The sequence below is a fragment of the Myotis daubentonii genome, chromosome 4 (assembly GCF_963259705.1).
Source record: "Myotis daubentonii chromosome 4, mMyoDau2.1, whole genome shotgun sequence".
Taxonomy (NCBI): Eukaryota; Metazoa; Chordata; class Mammalia; order Chiroptera; family Vespertilionidae; genus Myotis; species Myotis daubentonii.
The window spans coordinates 60,827,638-60,844,489 of NC_081843.1; the positions used below are offsets into that span (position 1 = coordinate 60,827,638).

General features: G+C 43.2%; 1 protein-coding gene across 1 annotated transcript in view; it reads left to right on the forward strand.

The window, feature by feature from the left end:
- LIX1 (limb and CNS expressed 1) overlaps positions 1-9,582 on the forward strand; it is a 47,747-nt gene extending 38,165 nt beyond the window's left edge. The window contains exons 5-6 of the mRNA XM_059691854.1: positions 6,341-6,418; positions 8,850-9,582. Coding sequence (XP_059547837.1) covers positions 6,341-6,418; positions 8,850-9,137 — 366 coding nt within the window. The 3' untranslated portion in view covers positions 9,138-9,582. The remainder of the gene's footprint in view (positions 1-6,340; positions 6,419-8,849) is intronic.
- The last annotated feature ends 7,270 nt before the right edge of the window (positions 9,583-16,852 follow it).

Sequence of the window (16,852 nt, forward strand, 5' to 3'; positions counted from 1 at the left end):
CAGGACCCTTCAGTCCGCAGGCCGACGCTCTATCCACTGAGCCAAACCAGTCAGGGCAAACTTTTAAAGACTTGTATGTGAAGCTGGCTCTACCACTTTCCACCTGTGAACAGAACTATTGTGAGGTTCAGCTTTCCATGTATAAAATAAGAATTATAATGCCCATTGTATAGGATTTTTGTGGGACTTACATAATATGACATTTATAAAGTGTCTAGCATAGTGATTTTCTCAAAGAACCTCATTTTTAAAAGTTTCTCCCCTATCGACCCCGACAAAAAAATATTACATTTCTTTTGTTAGAATGAATGTTGCCTGCCTCAGTACTTAGTAGCTTGTATATGATTTAGTATCTATTTCCAGAAAATCAAGAATGATATTTTTTCACTTTAAACAAACATTTATTGACCCGATATTCAATGGGACATGTTTAAGGAATGTGCCCCTCTGTCTGTGGACAGTTCCCTGCTGTACCGCTGGGTACATCCTATGGCTCACTAGTCTTTTGCAATTATTCACACTCCCATAATGGAATAGCAGGCTTGTGCAGAAGCTCAGAATCTTCTTAGACAGTTGTGGTTAGCAGAGCAAAGATCACAGCTAATGGAGAACTTGCTTCATTTTAAGCAAGCGCTGAGATGATGACCTCATCGCTTTCCGTGGAGGTGCTGGGCTCCTCTGGCACTCTAGTCATGGGCTCTTCCAAATAATCACCAGTGACACTCAACTGTGGCCTCCTCAGTGGCTTCGTCCACAGAGCTGGAGGTGTTTGATTCCACACCGTAGACAATTCCCAAACTTGTGTATTCTCTAAGCAATCCTCAGAGGTCCACTCTGCACCATCAGGACATTGGTGACTCTGGGTCAGTGGTTGGTGTTAGTTCAGCCTGTAATTCTGAGACACTGGAAATGTCTGTGTCTGAGTCAGCGTCTAGGTGTGGGGAGTATCGCGGGAAGAAGCAAACAGAGAGGGTGAGGGCTTCTTGAGCCTGGTGTGGGCTGGGAGCGGCAGGGAGTGAGGAGGCTAGGGAAGGTGAGGAGGCAGGTGGCACGCCCTCAGTGCCAAGAATGATTTTTGAATGCCATTGAGTTAGTCTGCCAAAGATAGGAGGCAAGATTTTCTTTTTTATTTCTTAAAATTTCATCCAACTACTATGAAAGGCTATACTAACCGCCTTTCAGTAATACTTTCATTGCCTTGGTATAGGCTGTGTTTTCTTGTGAGGTCTATGTTGTAAGAGATTTAAATATGTGAAATAATTTTAGTCCTGCTGGAAATGCTTCATAAATTCACAGAGGGGATGTTGGGGACAGGATGGGGTACAGAGGAAGGAAGAAGAAGATGTGAGGACAGGAAAAATCCAAAATCCCTCTCCGCAGTAGGGATGCTGGCAACCCAGGAGGAGGGCCTGGAGCACAGACATCCCTTTCTTCCCCACCAGCTCTATTGCCTGCGGGGCCTGCACCTTCCTGGGTGGCCGGGCTTAAATGCATCAGCTTGTTTCTGCCCATGATGGGAGTTGACCACAGTCGACCCAGCAGTCAGTACCCTTGGTGGGTAATAGATGTGTGCTTACCCATAGATGACTACACCATATAAAAACAAGGCTGGTGTCTCCTGACTGCCCGCAGGCTTTCCAGGGGCGCTGTCAAGGAGGCAGGGCGCAGAGGAAACCTGATAGGCTTCTGCTTACCTTCACTTGGGAGGGAAGCCTGGATGCCTGTTTTGAGGTAGCCTTGCCTTAGAGAAAACTGCCTGATGTTTGGGGGGAGGGATGGTGACAGCACTAGCCACTGGGTCTTGTCAAGGTCAGGTTCGTGGCAGACTTTGACTGACGCTGGTTAATATATTTATTCTGCAGCCTAATGCAATCCAAGGACGAGTTGTTTATTTACATCTTTGCTAAATTCTCCAGGTTGGTTTTTAAAACCTCATCTCATAAACAAATTTCCTTTTAAATCCATTCTCTTGGGTGGGGAGATGGTGCCCACCTGTTTTTCAAGTTCTCCATTTATAGTGTTTGTTTTTCTTATTTCTGATGAATCACAGAACCAAGCCAGTCTCCCAGACATAGTTCCAGAGAGAAACAGTGTGCATTTCCCCACCTCCCCGCATAGCAGCTGAAGGGCCAGTGTTTCTACCAGGAGGCAAAACCAGGAAGCACTGTGAGGACAGAGCCCAGTTGTAGTTGGTTAAAATGGAATGAATCACAAAATGAACCAAGAAAGCTGTAAATTTTCCCTGAAGAGAAAAAAACACACACAAGGCTTGATTTTTTCCACTTTATTTTAATTTTACTTTGCTGATCAGGACTAGCTACATAATTTATGGGGCCATGGAAAAATGAAAATGCAGGGCCTTTTGTTAAAAAACTACTAAGATACTTATAAATTATTAAAGGCAGTGGATCACTACGCCAAGCTCGAGATCACAGATCGCAAACTCACAAAGCTGGCCTTGACCATGAGACAGACCCATGAGAAGTGTCCAGACCGGGTGAGAAGAGTTAGGCACTCATTTCATGCACGAAATTTAAAGTCGTGTCAAAAACCTCAGTAATCAAGATGAGTAGTAGTATAACACAATATTATATAAAGTCAAAACGTGCAAATATTCATGACAAAATGTCAAAATTTTAAATAATGACAGAATTTTAAATAAAAGACCCTGAACTTGCATGACTCAGCTTAAGCTTGCTTCACTTACCCAACCCTAGTCCCAACCCAACCTTTAGGCCAGCTGCTTGTTTATCTCTCAGGATGCCCAGACTCCCCAGGTTTCTAGATCAGTCCACAGAACAGTTAGCCCCGCAGGAAACTCCTGTGAGGAACAGGACATAGAGCTCATGGAACAGGCTTCCTTTAAAGAGACAGGACTTCGACAGGTAGGAAACAGGTCTGGAAGACCAGGCAGCAAGGAATCCTGGTGAAACGAGGGAGCGGCCCTCTCCTAGCCAGTCTGCAGTCATGCCAGGATTTCCGATGGAACGAATCAATGGGAGGCACACAAAGATTTCCTGGGTTAAGCCCAGGGCTCATGCAGCTTCAGGAAGATCTGAAGAAAGTGAACTTGGTCTTATGAGGGGAAATAAAGAATTGGGACAGAAAGAACGTGGAACTATCCACATAATGATAGCAAGATTAATATGTCTACGAGGAGGGAAAGAATTAGATGGCAACATAATGGAAGAAGGCAGAAAGAAGGTCATTTTCCCTGAAGGATTTTAGAAACAAGAGCAACACTGAAGAAGAGGGGCTTGTGTTACTTGAAGAGGAAAAAAAATGCTTGGTGATGGATCAGAAATTTAGATAAACCAGAGCGGGTGAGGAGGGTGACCCTCGTCCTGCAGGCAAAAATCAGTTCAAGTCTCTGGGGTTTTTGAGAGATGCAGGTTGCCAAGGTACGTAAGAAAGGTCTGGTTCTGTTTGCAGCAGAATTTGTGGGTTCTAAAGTCTTAGGGGGATTGCCATATGGAATGATGGGAATTTATCGGGAAAGGGGCTTTGTGTAAGATAAGAGTGAGAGCCTTGTAGGCCTTGGAGGAAGATGTGTTATCAGGCAGCAGTTGTCAGGACATGGAATAAGATCCCTGTTAGCAATACGCTATTTCTCAAACTGTGCTACAAGGGAGTAAGGACAATGCCAGCAGGGCTATTGGAGCCACAGAATAAACTCAGTGTATCTTCTGGGGTGTCAACTTTACATGAAGATGGGGGGTGGGGAGCGCAGGTGGAGGAGTGGAAGTGGTATTTATTTTCTTTTTAAAAAAATAAACATTTACCTGGCCGGGTAGCTTTGGTTAAAGCATCCTTCCAATACGCCATGGTTGTGGGTTCTATCCCCAATCAGGACACATACAAGAATCAACCAATGAGTGCATACGTAAGTGAAAAGCAAATAGATGTTGTGAGCGAGGTTAGGCAACACTTGGTTGTGGTTATAGAACAAACCACTCTCACTTTCCAAATTAGCAGAGTGATGTGACGGAGTGAAAGTCTGGAGTGGGGCAGGGAGAAGTGGAGGCGAGCAGGCATGAGAGGGGCAGCCTCCCTGGCGCTGGACCCAGGGCCCTGGGCAGGCGGTGGGCTCTGTGTTTGGGGCAGGAGTAATTCTGCTGGTTTGCACGTCGGATTTTAATGAATAAAAACAGATAGTTTTGCTTTTACTGAAGTCTCTGGGGGTGCTTACTGTGTAGAAGAACAAAATCCCAAACTGGATCCCAAACTGAAAAGAAGAAACACATTACAGTCTAATGGCAATTTTCAACATGATAACAGTGCTATTTGCTCTTCTGCTTACCTTATAGCTTTAAAATTTACCTAATAATCCTAAGATGTCTGAAATCCCAGAATGACTTTGGGCCTCCTGGTTTTCATAATGAAAACTTTTTTATTATGAGGTAAAGACAGTGAAATTCAGCTTTTTGAATGGGCAGTTGGACATCTGTCTAAATGTAAGGTTTTCATAACTGGTTTTCATGACCAGGAAGTTCCTTAATTGTGTTGTTATTTTCTGATCATTATAAGGTTGTGGTTTGTGGTATTAATCCAAAATAAATGTGTCTCTGACCAAAAAGAAAAGGAAAGGAAAGGAAAGAAGAGAAAAGAAGATAACGTCAATGGAAGACTGCCAGTTCTAATCACATTAGAGAAATAAAATCATCAGCACGTTTATTCCCTTTAGCTTGCCCTTGATACCGTGCAGGGCAAGGATGAAGCTCATAGAAAGTATAATGCTGTGCTCAGCACTGGCCATTGGAAACTGTGGGTATAATTTTTTTAATCTTTATTGCTGAAAGTATTACATATGTCCCCTTTATCCCTCCCCATCAATCCCATCCAGCCCACCCCCACCTCCCACCCCAGGCCCTGACCATGGTGGGTGTATTTTAATGTCAGTTCTACTGTATTGTTCATATTTTAAGGAATTTTCTTGACTGAATTTATAAATTTGGGAGTATTTTTACAGTATTTATAGTTTGCCTATTATATGTTTTATATTTATTTTTTAGTCCTGATTTTTTTAATCTAATTTTTTCTTTAATATGTAATGTTGTCACATGATTCAAAACTCAAAAGGTGCAAAAGAATGTCAGAGGAAGTTCTCCCTCCCACTCCTGTCCCCAGGCATCCCTGCTCTCTCCCAAGGGGCAACTAATATTACCCAATTCTTTTGTATCTTGTCAGAACTCTTCTAGGCATTTACAAGCAAATATTTATCAAGATTTCCTATTCCGTTTTTATCAACTAGTAGCACACAGTATACAGGTTGTGCACTTTGCTTTTATTTTATTTTATTTTAACAATACATCACAGAAATTCTTTACACTAGAACCTAGAGAGCCTTCCCATCCTTTCTTTATGACTGCACCGTATTCAGTGGTGTGAATGTATTGTAAGAGAGGAAAAGTAATTTTCCCTGAACACTTCTGAGTTCTTAGCTAAGACTCCTGTAATAAAAGACAGATTAACAAGAGAAAAACACGTTTATTGACATGTATGCCCCGTGCATACATAAGAAAGACCCAGGGAAAAATGAGTACCTCCTGAGGTGGCATAGAATTCAGGATTAAATACCATCATAATAGGGAAAGAGGAAGGGGATGTAGGTGTCTTAGGGAAAGTAGGTAACTTTAAAGAAAGATAAATGGGCACTTAGAAGAATAAATGTGACAAAGCCTGTGTGGGTGTGGTGTGGACTTCCAGTTTCCTCTTCTGTGATGAGTTTGCCTTCCCAGGTTAGTGAAACTCCCCGGGGCGGGGGGGGGGGGGGGGAGGTACTTATGACAACCAGGTGCCTTTTGGAGGATGTGTCTTAGATAAGAGGAGCTCAGAGAGACTCTCTCTCTACATTTGCTGTTTTTCAAGTGCCTTTAGCTCAAAATAATCAATATACCAAAGTGGATATTTTGTGGTGTCATGTCCTAAATTCATATTTTGGGTGGCACATTCTGCTGCCCTTCAATACTTTATTAAGCCATTCATTTAAAAATGAACATTTGAGATATTTCCAGTTCTCAGGCAATTTTAAAAGTTGCGATGCCTATAAATTATTCTCAGATTCACTGGTCTATTTATATATTTTTTAATGTTGAAAGATATTTATAAATTATTAAGCCATTTTGTTGTGCAAATATGGATATAGCAGGGGAGGGAAGGAAGAAGGCTCCAGAAGCTTGGGACTCTGGTGTTTGAAAGTCTTAAAGTGTCCTGACAATCTTGTGTACCCTATTTCCCTGACATAGTTGGGGGGCAGAGTCATGCCCTGCTCAGCTCTCACTGAGGCACTTTTTTTCACGTTTCTGCTTTGAGACTAATGACAGGTGTTTGGGTTTTGTAGGAGCTGATGACCATTTTCCAACTACTACACTGGAATGGGAGCCTAAAAGCCCTTCGCGAAACAAAGTGTTCCCGACAGGTGAGGTTTTACCATCCAGAATGGCCTTGTGTTGAACAAACAGATCAGATGTCCATGATATCTCGAGGAGGTTTCCTTTATTTGGACTTTTTCCTGTTAAATTTGGTTCTTTGTTTATTAAGAGCAGAGGACACATGAATAAATATACATAACTATCCTATATAATAAAAGGGTAATATGCAAATTGACCACCATTCCAACACACAAGATGGCCACTCCCATGTGGACACAAGATGGCCAGCAGGGGAGGGCAGTTGGGAGGGACCAGGCTGGCAAGGGAGGGCAGTTAGGGTGACCAGGCCAGCAGGGGAGGGAAGTTAGGGGCAATCGGACCAGCAGGGGAGCAGTTAGGCATTGATCAGGCTGGCAGGGGAGTGGTTAGGGGGTGATCAGGCTGGCAGGCAGAAGCGATTAGGGGCAATCAGGCATGCAGGAAGGTGAGCAGTTGGGAGCCAGCAGTCCTGGATTGTGAGAGGGATATCCGACTGCCCGTGTAGGCCCAATCGTGGTGATCGGGCCTACACAGGCAGTCAGACATCCCTCGAGGGGTCCCATATTGGAGAGGGTGCAGGCTGGGCTGAGGGGGACACACACACACACACACACACACACACACACACACACCCATGCACGAATTTCGTGCACTGGACCTCTAGTCCTATATCATAAAAGGGTAATATGCAAATTGACCCTAATGGTGGATCAACCAGAACGACCACTCAACAGTCACTATGAGGCACACTGACCACCTCGGTCCCTTTCCCCACCTGGCAGGCTCTGATTGCCGATGGCAAATGGGAAACTGGGGGTGGGTGGTGGCAGGGGGCGGGGCCAGCTGCAGGCAGCTGGGGAAGATGGCTCTGATCGCAGGCCAGGCCTAGAGACTGTACCCTCACATGAATTTCATGCTCCAGGCCTCTAGTGTGTATATATCTATATATCTAGATAGATAGATAGATAGATAGATAGATAGATAGATAGATAGATAGATAGATATATCAATCCAGTTGAGTCAGGCACTGACCAGATATGCATACTAAGAACATTGACTAGGCATAGGACTGATTTAGATACTTGTACTGAATGCTGCCAAATGAAGGGATCATTGAAACAGGCTTGATTTCTAAGGCAACTGTGGAGTACACTCCATGTACCTGCCCTGCCTGTTAGAGTGTGCGCTCTCTTCCGCTATGCAGTGTGGAAGGAAACCTCAGAGTGCACTGCGTGCGGACCTCCGCAGTGAGGGGAGGTAAAGTTGATGATAGCAGGACTTTTCTCACAGCCACCAAAAGTCCCCAACCGGCAACAGAAATGCTTATAAAAGTGGGCAAGCTGGCATCCAATCACCCCAACGTTTTGGTTTGGAAATTTCTTCTTATTTTTCAGAGACAGGGTCTCACTATTTCTTTGCTACCTATGAGAAGCACCCTCCCCTCCCCCCACCCCCCTTTTTAAAGGCAAAGGCAAACTCCTTCCTGTGTACTTAATGGTTTTCACCCACTAGCCTCCAAGATTTATCCTTTCTTTACCCACTGTTAGACTTTGAAAGATGGGAGTTTATTTTTAAGAGTTTGCTAACAGGAACTTGCATGAGGAACAAAGCCTCTACTAGTCAGCAAGACGAGGTGGATGTAAGCATTACCATGCACTGCGGCCCCGGGAGCTTTTAGTTGTTCTTTGCGTAGAAAGCCTGGCTTTCAAAATGTCAAGGATGGAAAAGAAATGAGTAGCTGACAATGGCTTTGGTTATTTTTCCTTTTCCTTTGATTTTACAAAAGGCCTTTGAAATATCCGGGGTTCGTTATAAACACTTTTCCATGATTGTTTTTAATTTGTTAAGGTCATAAATAAATACCATATGTTCCTGAAAATAAAAATAAGCAATGCATCCACTCCACAAGATCTTCTTAAAGTGTCTCCATTAAACCTACACATGATGTTACAATGCATTGGCAAATTTTTCACACGAGAATTGACAGTTAGTGACTAATTTTTAGTTGTTTACAGAAGTAAGAGACCATGTACATGAAGGTACCATTATATCAATAATGAGAATGCCTACATTCCATAGTACATTTTAAAAGTTATTACCATCGTTTCTGTGAGAGATTTAGACCTTCATCTTCCTTATGCTAACAACACATTTTCTACCGAGGTCAGACCTCAATTTTGTGAATATTATTGAGTCTTCTTGGTGTTCGTGTTTTGACTCAACCTGGAGTAACTTTGCTTTGTTGTACCAGCTTAGTCCTTCATTTTCTGTAAGAAGTATGTCATGGGACTTGGCTTCAGTTTGTGAACATCAAAGAGGCCTAATGGTTGGATGTGGAGGAGGGGTGGAGGCAGAGGAAAAGAGGCGTCGGGAGGCCATGAACACAGGTGCCTTTGGTGCTCTTTCCTGACACTCGGGACCTTGTCTCTTGGCCCCCAGGAAGTCATCTCCTACTATTCCCAGTATTCGCTGGATGAAAAGATGCGCAGCCACATGGCCCTGGACTGGATCATGAAGGAGCGGGAGTCGCCGGGAATTCTGTCTCAAGAGCTGCGAACGGCTCTGAGGGAGCTGGAGGAAGCCAGGAAAGCAGGACAAGAACTACGGTTTTACAAAGAGAAGAAAGAAATCCTGAGTTTAGCTCTGACTCAGATCTACAGCGATCCTGACCCTTCCTCGCCCAGTGATGACCAGCTGAGCCTCACGGCCCTCTGTGGCTACCACTAGCAAGGCCAGGGTCCAAGTACCAGAGGCTGGCGGAGGCCAGCCTCTCACATCAGGAACCCAGCTGAAGGAGGTTTACAGAGGCTTCCGCCCGTAGCTAATGCCTGAAGGCTGTACTAATCCCCTCCACCCATTCCAGCCACAGAACCTGGGAGCAGTCAGGCCCTCTTAGGAGGCAGCGTTTTTCATCACACTCACAATAGGTCTACCTCAGCAGGCAAGGATGGAGACAGGTAGTTTGAAAAATATTTGCGAGGGCTTGCTCCAACCTAAGGGCTGGTTGACATGTGACTTGCTAGATTATATATGTTGTCTCAAAGAATGGGTCAGGGTAGCATCCCCCCAAAGAACATCAGTGAGGACTAGGGGGGAAAGCATGATGGCAATTTTCATTAAATAAAAAAACATGGATTGGAATTAAATAAAAATATGGATCGTTTAAAAAAAATATTCAAGTTTCAGGATTTCTTTCTAAACTTTGTAAGCTAAAAGAGCGTACACTCTACAGGCTGTAATCCAAAACCACAGGGGGCATTTTATCTGGACATGCCACTATCAAAGATCTTGAAATGGTAATAGTATGAAACTACCAAAAAAAATTAATGTGGTTTAAAATGCTCTTGTGATAACTTTTGTTAAATCCACACTCTTCCATATGGGGATAAATATCACTTACAATAGAACCCTCAAGAAGAATTCCTCAAGAATTAATACTCAATTTTTACAAATTCTATAATCAGTCATGTTCATTTATAATTTGCAAATAGATAACTTGAATTGATTTGTTTTTATTTTTGCCACCGCAGTCATATATCTATAATGAAGAAAGTTATTGGGATTTTAAAGGTTGAAACATTTTGAAGAAATCAGCGTTTCTCATGCATTAGAGAGAAGAAATCCTTAGCTGCCTTTGTTGTTGTTCAAGAACATAAGCCACCAGTAGCTTAATTTATTGTCATTTTTAAGTTTAAGTGACTGGAGTCTTCTTTAAAGAAGGGTGAGACATTGCCACTTCTCTTTGAAAAGGGCTTGGGTCAAACAACTGATTAGAAAACCAAAAGCAAATACACACTAAATTTTAGATGGTCACTCAAATTTAAAAATGGCAGTAGTGACAATTTTAAACATGTAGGTATTTCCATATCTATGACATGAAAAGAATTATCTTGCATCGAGTCCAATAATTCAAATGAAAGAAAACTATTTTCTCAATCTTAAATATTTTTTTAATATATTTTATTGATTTCTTACAGAGAGGAAGGGAGAGAGATAGAGAGTTAGAAACATCGATGAGAGAGAAACATCGATCACCTGCCTCCTGCACATTCCCTACTGGAGATGTGCCCGCAACCAAGGTACATGCCCTTGACCGGAATCGAACCCGGGACCCTTCAGTCCACAGGCCGACACTCTATCCACTGAGCCAAACCGGCTACAGCTATTTTCTCAATCTTAAATAAAATTTCTTTTTCTTCTTATTTAGACAAGTGCAAACTAACTTTCCTGAAAGCTAAAACTACTATTATTACTTTAAGCTTACAAAAATATGATACTTTAGCCTTATATATAAATATGCACAAGAGTATTTAGCACTCCTTAAATCCCCATGAAAACTACTGTATGCTGGTAATATATTTTGGAATTAGCCATAATAATAAAAAGTTAACTTCACATATTACATTTCCCACACCAGGGGAAAATTTACCAACATAACTGCCCTACATTAATGTTTTGAAAAGATGAGAATATATAATATTATATAAATTTTATTTAAAAATTAATGTTTTAACAAAAATGGCATTCCTCCCCATAATGAGGCTAAAAGTCACTCACCTAGAAGAAAACTTTATTTCCTTATATTCCCAAAAAGGAATTAGAGTTAGTATTTGTACGTTGAATATATTTTGAGGAAACTTTTTCTATCTAAAGTAATTTTTTTTATCAAGTCATCACTCTGTTATTTGAGAAAAGCCACAGTTTCGATGTTGAGCATAATTAAAGGGAGGTCCACCTTTACTGCATTTGCAGCCTTTGACAATGACCCCCTCACGCTGACATTATCTAATTAGATGCAGGAACAGGAGTCAGCTGGGAAAATATCAAATTTACTTTCTGCCGGTAATCAGAAAACGGCACCCACTATCAGTTTTTCCGGGCTGATCAAAACTGCCCACTCTTCCTGGAATGGCATGGAAGCTACAGCAAAAGAAACAAAACTTAGATTCCCCGCCACTGCTGGTCCCTCCAATGCTCATTTATAGCAAATCAACTTGAGCTAAGACATAATGGCTGTCAGTACCTCACAGAAACATCTATAACCCTGGCCCAGAGAAGAGCAGGGCTGAAGAGCAACATGTAATAATATTTTTCCTTGTCTACATCCTGTTATCAATAACACACTGCATTGAAGGGGATCAGAGTGAAGGGTGCTCAGTTTAAGTGCATGGAGCTCTGGGTCCTAACCTGTTGTGGTTATAAACCCTTTGAAAGTCTGATAAAAGTATGGACCTTCTCCTAAAAGAAACAGAACTAAGTGTATACATTTAAAATTAGACAAATAGTTTCAGAGAGTATGTGAACCTCCCCACATTTCCATGGATTTCTCTTTCCAAGAAGCCCCAATTTGAACACGTGCTCACAGTCTCATAAACTTTTCAGCAAAAATCTAACCTAGCTTGGACATAGCCCCAACGAGCCTGTTTCTAAGATAAATGCCATCATCCTTAAATATAATATTGCACTGTATTTAGACAAAAGATATGTTTAATTTTCACAAAATCCAAATACACTCGATTGTTACAAAAACAACAACAAACAGCTTAAACTAGTTGCTAGTGTGAGAGTATCAGAATATAACAGATTTAATAAGGTCATTGTTCCTCTAGTGATCAGAATTCAGATGGCCATTTGTTCAAAAGCTCTAGTCCACTGATAGCATTTGCTGTTGAATTCATTCACCTATTTCTATCAATAGATTTTCTTGAAATATTGTATCTACATCAACTATGAATCTGATCAGCCAGGTCTCAGGAAAAAGAGAAAGAAAGCATAAAGGTTGAACACTTTCCTGTTTCTTTAGGGAAAGCTTTTAAAGCCTACAAGTGTTGCAAGTGACTTTATCTCTGAAATACTTTAGATTATGACTTATACCATACTATGCCTTTCTTTCTTGCTAAAGGACAAAGGAAGTCATACTAAGAATATTTTCATTATCCTTGACTATGTTCTTAGGTAACCACAATTCAAAATATTACCTTTTACATATTGTTGAAATTTTTTTTGTTTTTCCTTACAGAAATGCAAATATCAAGAACTCTTCCATGGTGTCCATCATGTTAAAGAGGCAATATAAGATTGTTTTTAGCCAGGGCTCTAGGAAAGCAAAAGTCATTTTCCCTACCACCGTGGTTCTCATCTTTAGCTGCACGTAGGAAATACCCAAGGAGCTTTTAAAAAATCCTAAATGTCCAGACCATACCCAATCCAATGAAACCAGACTCTCTGGGAGGGGGGCCCAGGCATCAGTATTTTTTAAAGCTCCCCAGGGAGTTCTAATGTGCAGTAACGTTGAGAACCATTGCTCTACCCAGGAAATGCTGGCTCAGAGACCGATGGCCTCGCTAGTGGGAGCTATCACTTACTTGGCCTTGGCCCAAACTCAAATATTGGGCTCTTCTGAGCCAGGTGAGAGCAAATCCTTTTGCTTGGTTAAGAGACTCTCCTGGAGCCCAGAACTAAAGCAGGGCAAGTGCACACACACACACATACACTTTATTTTTGCAGGTGAACCAAATTCTTCCCCAGGGCCCAGCTTTCTTTCTCAACTATGATACATGAACTAACTGCACCAGAATCAGGGTACAAGTTTAAAAGTACAAGTTCCTGGGCACATACTCCAGACCTGCTGACCAAGTTCCAGGGGAGGGTCTGGATTATTGACCACCTCACCAGGTGTTTCTGATCATATTTAAATTTGAGCTCTTTTGGCCTCAAGCTACCTAGCACATTCTTCACTAGCCAGCATCACCCCACCCTTCTGACATAACTAGCCTCTTGGGGGAGTGGTCACAGAAAGGAGTAAAGGAGAGGGGAAGGTTGCCTCTCTCCCCCAAAAGCTAGGAAGAAGCAGAAGGGCGGAGACATGGCTGCCTTTTCTCTCCCCAAAGAGCGGCTCCCACTCTTTTATTACTTTGGCCCCAATATTTGGAATTATTTTTAATCCCTTATAGGAAACCATGAAAATATCTATTAGCTCATGGCTACCTCACTAAACCCTGGGAGCCTCTCTTCCTGGGAACAAAGTAGGTTGTGGGAAAGGGGAGCGGAAGCTTCCTTCTGAGAGTTGCTGATTCTCTGGTAACTATTGGTTCCCAAGGGAAAGTCCCAGGTTCCTATTTGTAGGCAGCTCCCAATTTGAGCCGCAATTATGCTCCATAAGTCCATTTGTGAGCCAATTGGTTGTTCACCCCTGAGGAGGCATTTTTATACAGGAACAAGGTCATAAATGGTGGCAAATTTCCCAGGATGGGGTTGTGTCATGTGGAGCCAAATGAGAACATGGAAGAAGCAGCAAGACAGGGGTATGGGTGAGCGAGACCAGTTCCACGGCCAGCTTGACAATCAGCCTGCTCCATGTGCTCCTGGAGCAAGAAGGTACCTAAAGTATTGATCTAGGGGACCTAACCCAGGTCCAGGTTGTGACTGAGCAGAGGAAGGTAGAACAAGGGGCAGCTGTGGGTCTCTAGGGTATAGTATTGAAAGACCTCCCTGGCGGCATATTCTGTCTCAAACCGCTTCTCCGGAGTCCCTTTATTTTCTCTTGTCTCTCATAGATTACCCACTGCTATCACTTGTTGCTTCTTCTGATCACAGTTTCTTTTACTTTCTGACCTACTAAAGAAGAACTGACCTTTTTTATGCCTTTACTACAAATCTTTGAAAACTTCTAAGAGTTGTTATCACTGGAGATAGGAACATTCGCGTGACCTACAAATGACCGCTACTAAGCTCTCTGTAGTCTGTTTCCACCAGGCCCTATGGGGAGAGACAGGGGCACATGGAGCAGGCTGATCGTCAAGCTGGCCGTGGAACCGGTCTCGCTCACCCATACCCCGGTCTTCCTGCTTCTTCCGTGTTCTCATTTGGCTCCACATGACACAACCCCATCCTGGTCACAGCTGCCCCGAGCTCGCCAGCTCTGGGTAATCTGGCTTGAAATCACGAACTGGCCTGATCAGTCTGTTCCTCTTAGGAATGTGAACGAGCAACATGGGAGGAATTTTCCAGTTCAAGCTGGGAGCTGAACCTAGAAGAGTCAAGTTTATGAATGCTGTGCCCGTGCAGGCTGAAGGGATGAGGCAGTAGGAACCAGAAGCCAGCAGGGTGGTAGAGAGGAAGCTAAGGGGTTCAGATAGCAGATGCAGAGACGCAGGAGAAGATAAGAGCAGGGGCCTCATAAGGGGATGGTGAGAGCTGCTGGCCCAAATGTCCTGCAATAAATTCGCTTATTCTTCCCCTGAGTGGGTCACACACCTGGCAACCAAAGAAATCTCGCTTTACTCATTGCAGAGAAAAATCCCATTAGATCATTCAGAACTTTTCATCCTATAAGAACAGACCAAAAATACTGCAAAAGGAGGAACCTCAAGTGATAGAAATGCTGCTAAGAAAATTAGATTGAGAACTGGTGACAGAGTTAAGTTTCCCCCCTCTCACTGCCCCTCCCACTCTAATGTAAGGTCTCACAACTCCGGAGTCCTTCCCAACTCTGAAACACACTTATGTATTATGTGCTAACCATCTTGTCCTTGCTCCCCTACACAGATTTTTCTATGTTATTATGTTCTAGGAGGTATGGCCACAGAGGGAAAATAGAATTTCATTTTTAAAAACAGAATTCATAACCTCAAGTAATTTTTGTCTTAGAAAACTATTCACCTGGCTGGTGTGACTCAGTGGCTGAGCATCATCCTATGAACCGGGAGGTCACAGTTCGATTCCTAGTCAGGGCACATGCCTGGGTTGCGGGCTCAACCCCCAGTGAGGGGCATGCGGGAGGCAGCCGATCAATGACTCTCTCTCATCATTGATGTTTCTATCTCTCTCTCCCTCTTCCTTCCTCCCAGAAATCAATAAGAAATATTTAAAAAAAAATAACAAAACTAAAAAAATAAACCAGGCACTTTGGGAAACTAACGCCGCGCTCTGGCAATGCTGAGGAGTGCCGTGTTTGCCCAAGACATTCCTGTCACAGCTCCTCCTTGGGAATGGCCCCCTGATTCTGTGCGAACAAGGAAAGAAAAGCCGTCTCTCTTTTGTGGCTGAGAGCACCTTGCGATCCTGAACCGACTGGTTTATTTCAGCACCTCGGCTATAAGGCCTAATCCTTAGCCTGCGCTCAACGAATGTTTCTTGGGTAGAAATTTGTCATCGGTGTCTTGGGGCTTCTTACTCCTTGCTTGGTGAGTTAATTCATTCACCAGACCTGGCTCTGTCCTACAGGATTCGTCGGGACTCGCTATGTTGTAAGGTAGACATGCAATTCAAACTTACTAGGCCAAAGGGAGTTTATTTACTCGTGACACAAAAGAGTCCCAGGAGAGCTTTTGCTCCACGTACACCTGGGTCCAGAAGCACACAGCAGGAGTTGCTCTCTCTCATCCTGCAGATGTATACGAATGTGCACATACATGTGCATCGTGGCTTATTTCTCAAATCTGCTTGCTTTTGCGTTGAGTCCATTTTTAGGCAGGCCCTCCCCTTGGAGCAAGACGGTGGCCAGCAGCTTCATGCTTACATCACAGCAGAATGAGAAATTCTCTTCCCAACAGTTCAAATCTGGGATAGTTCTTTCTACAAGTACATCTGGATCTAGAAGCACAAACCAGGACTTGATCTAACCATTCTGGATCCCAAGACTCAAATTCTAGAATTAAGTGGTGGTCAAGTCAGTCCACCTAAAACACTTAGACCCGGGGCGGGGGGGAAGGTGTAGTCATCTGAGGTAAATACGGGTTCCGTTGCCAAAAGGGGAAAACATGATCATTTTCCAAGACATTTTTAAAACGATTTCTCCTTCAGAGCCTTCAGAAACAGAATGAACAATAGAAGAACTGCAGACTCCCCAACCATTAGTTGGGGGAAAAAATCTTTGGGTAGGCAACAAACAACAGATGTCCACTATGCATGCATGGTACCATTTCCAAAAATCAAATCTACCCTCAGGGGACAAATTTTGTCACTATTAAGGATGTTCAAAAGAATATTCTTCCCTGAGGGGAAGTCCAAAAGTGTTTCCAGACAAGTCACATCCTGGAGCAAGTGTCCAGGTTCTCTGAGGACTCGCCTGCAGGGGGCAGCACTCATGCGTGTGTGAGAGCTCCCTGTGCGGAGAAGCCTGACGCCTGCCTTACTCTGCAGTCACACTTCATAGATCTTCCGCGCTGATGAATTGTTGCTGTGAAAGTGAGTCAGGAAATTTCCTCCAGTCGATTTCTGGTGGGCCCTGGCTTTCATTATCAGTGGCTGCTAATGCCCCTTCATAGAAAAGAAAACACTTGATCCCAACAATTGAAAAGGGTTGTAGCAAAACTGGGCAGTTCAATAGCCTGGATAGTATTTATTTATCCTTTAGGACAGCTACGCCAGGTGGAAGGGCTGCAATGACTGAGTGACTTACACACCTTCCCATGTTCCACTCTGGCCCATGAGCCATGACG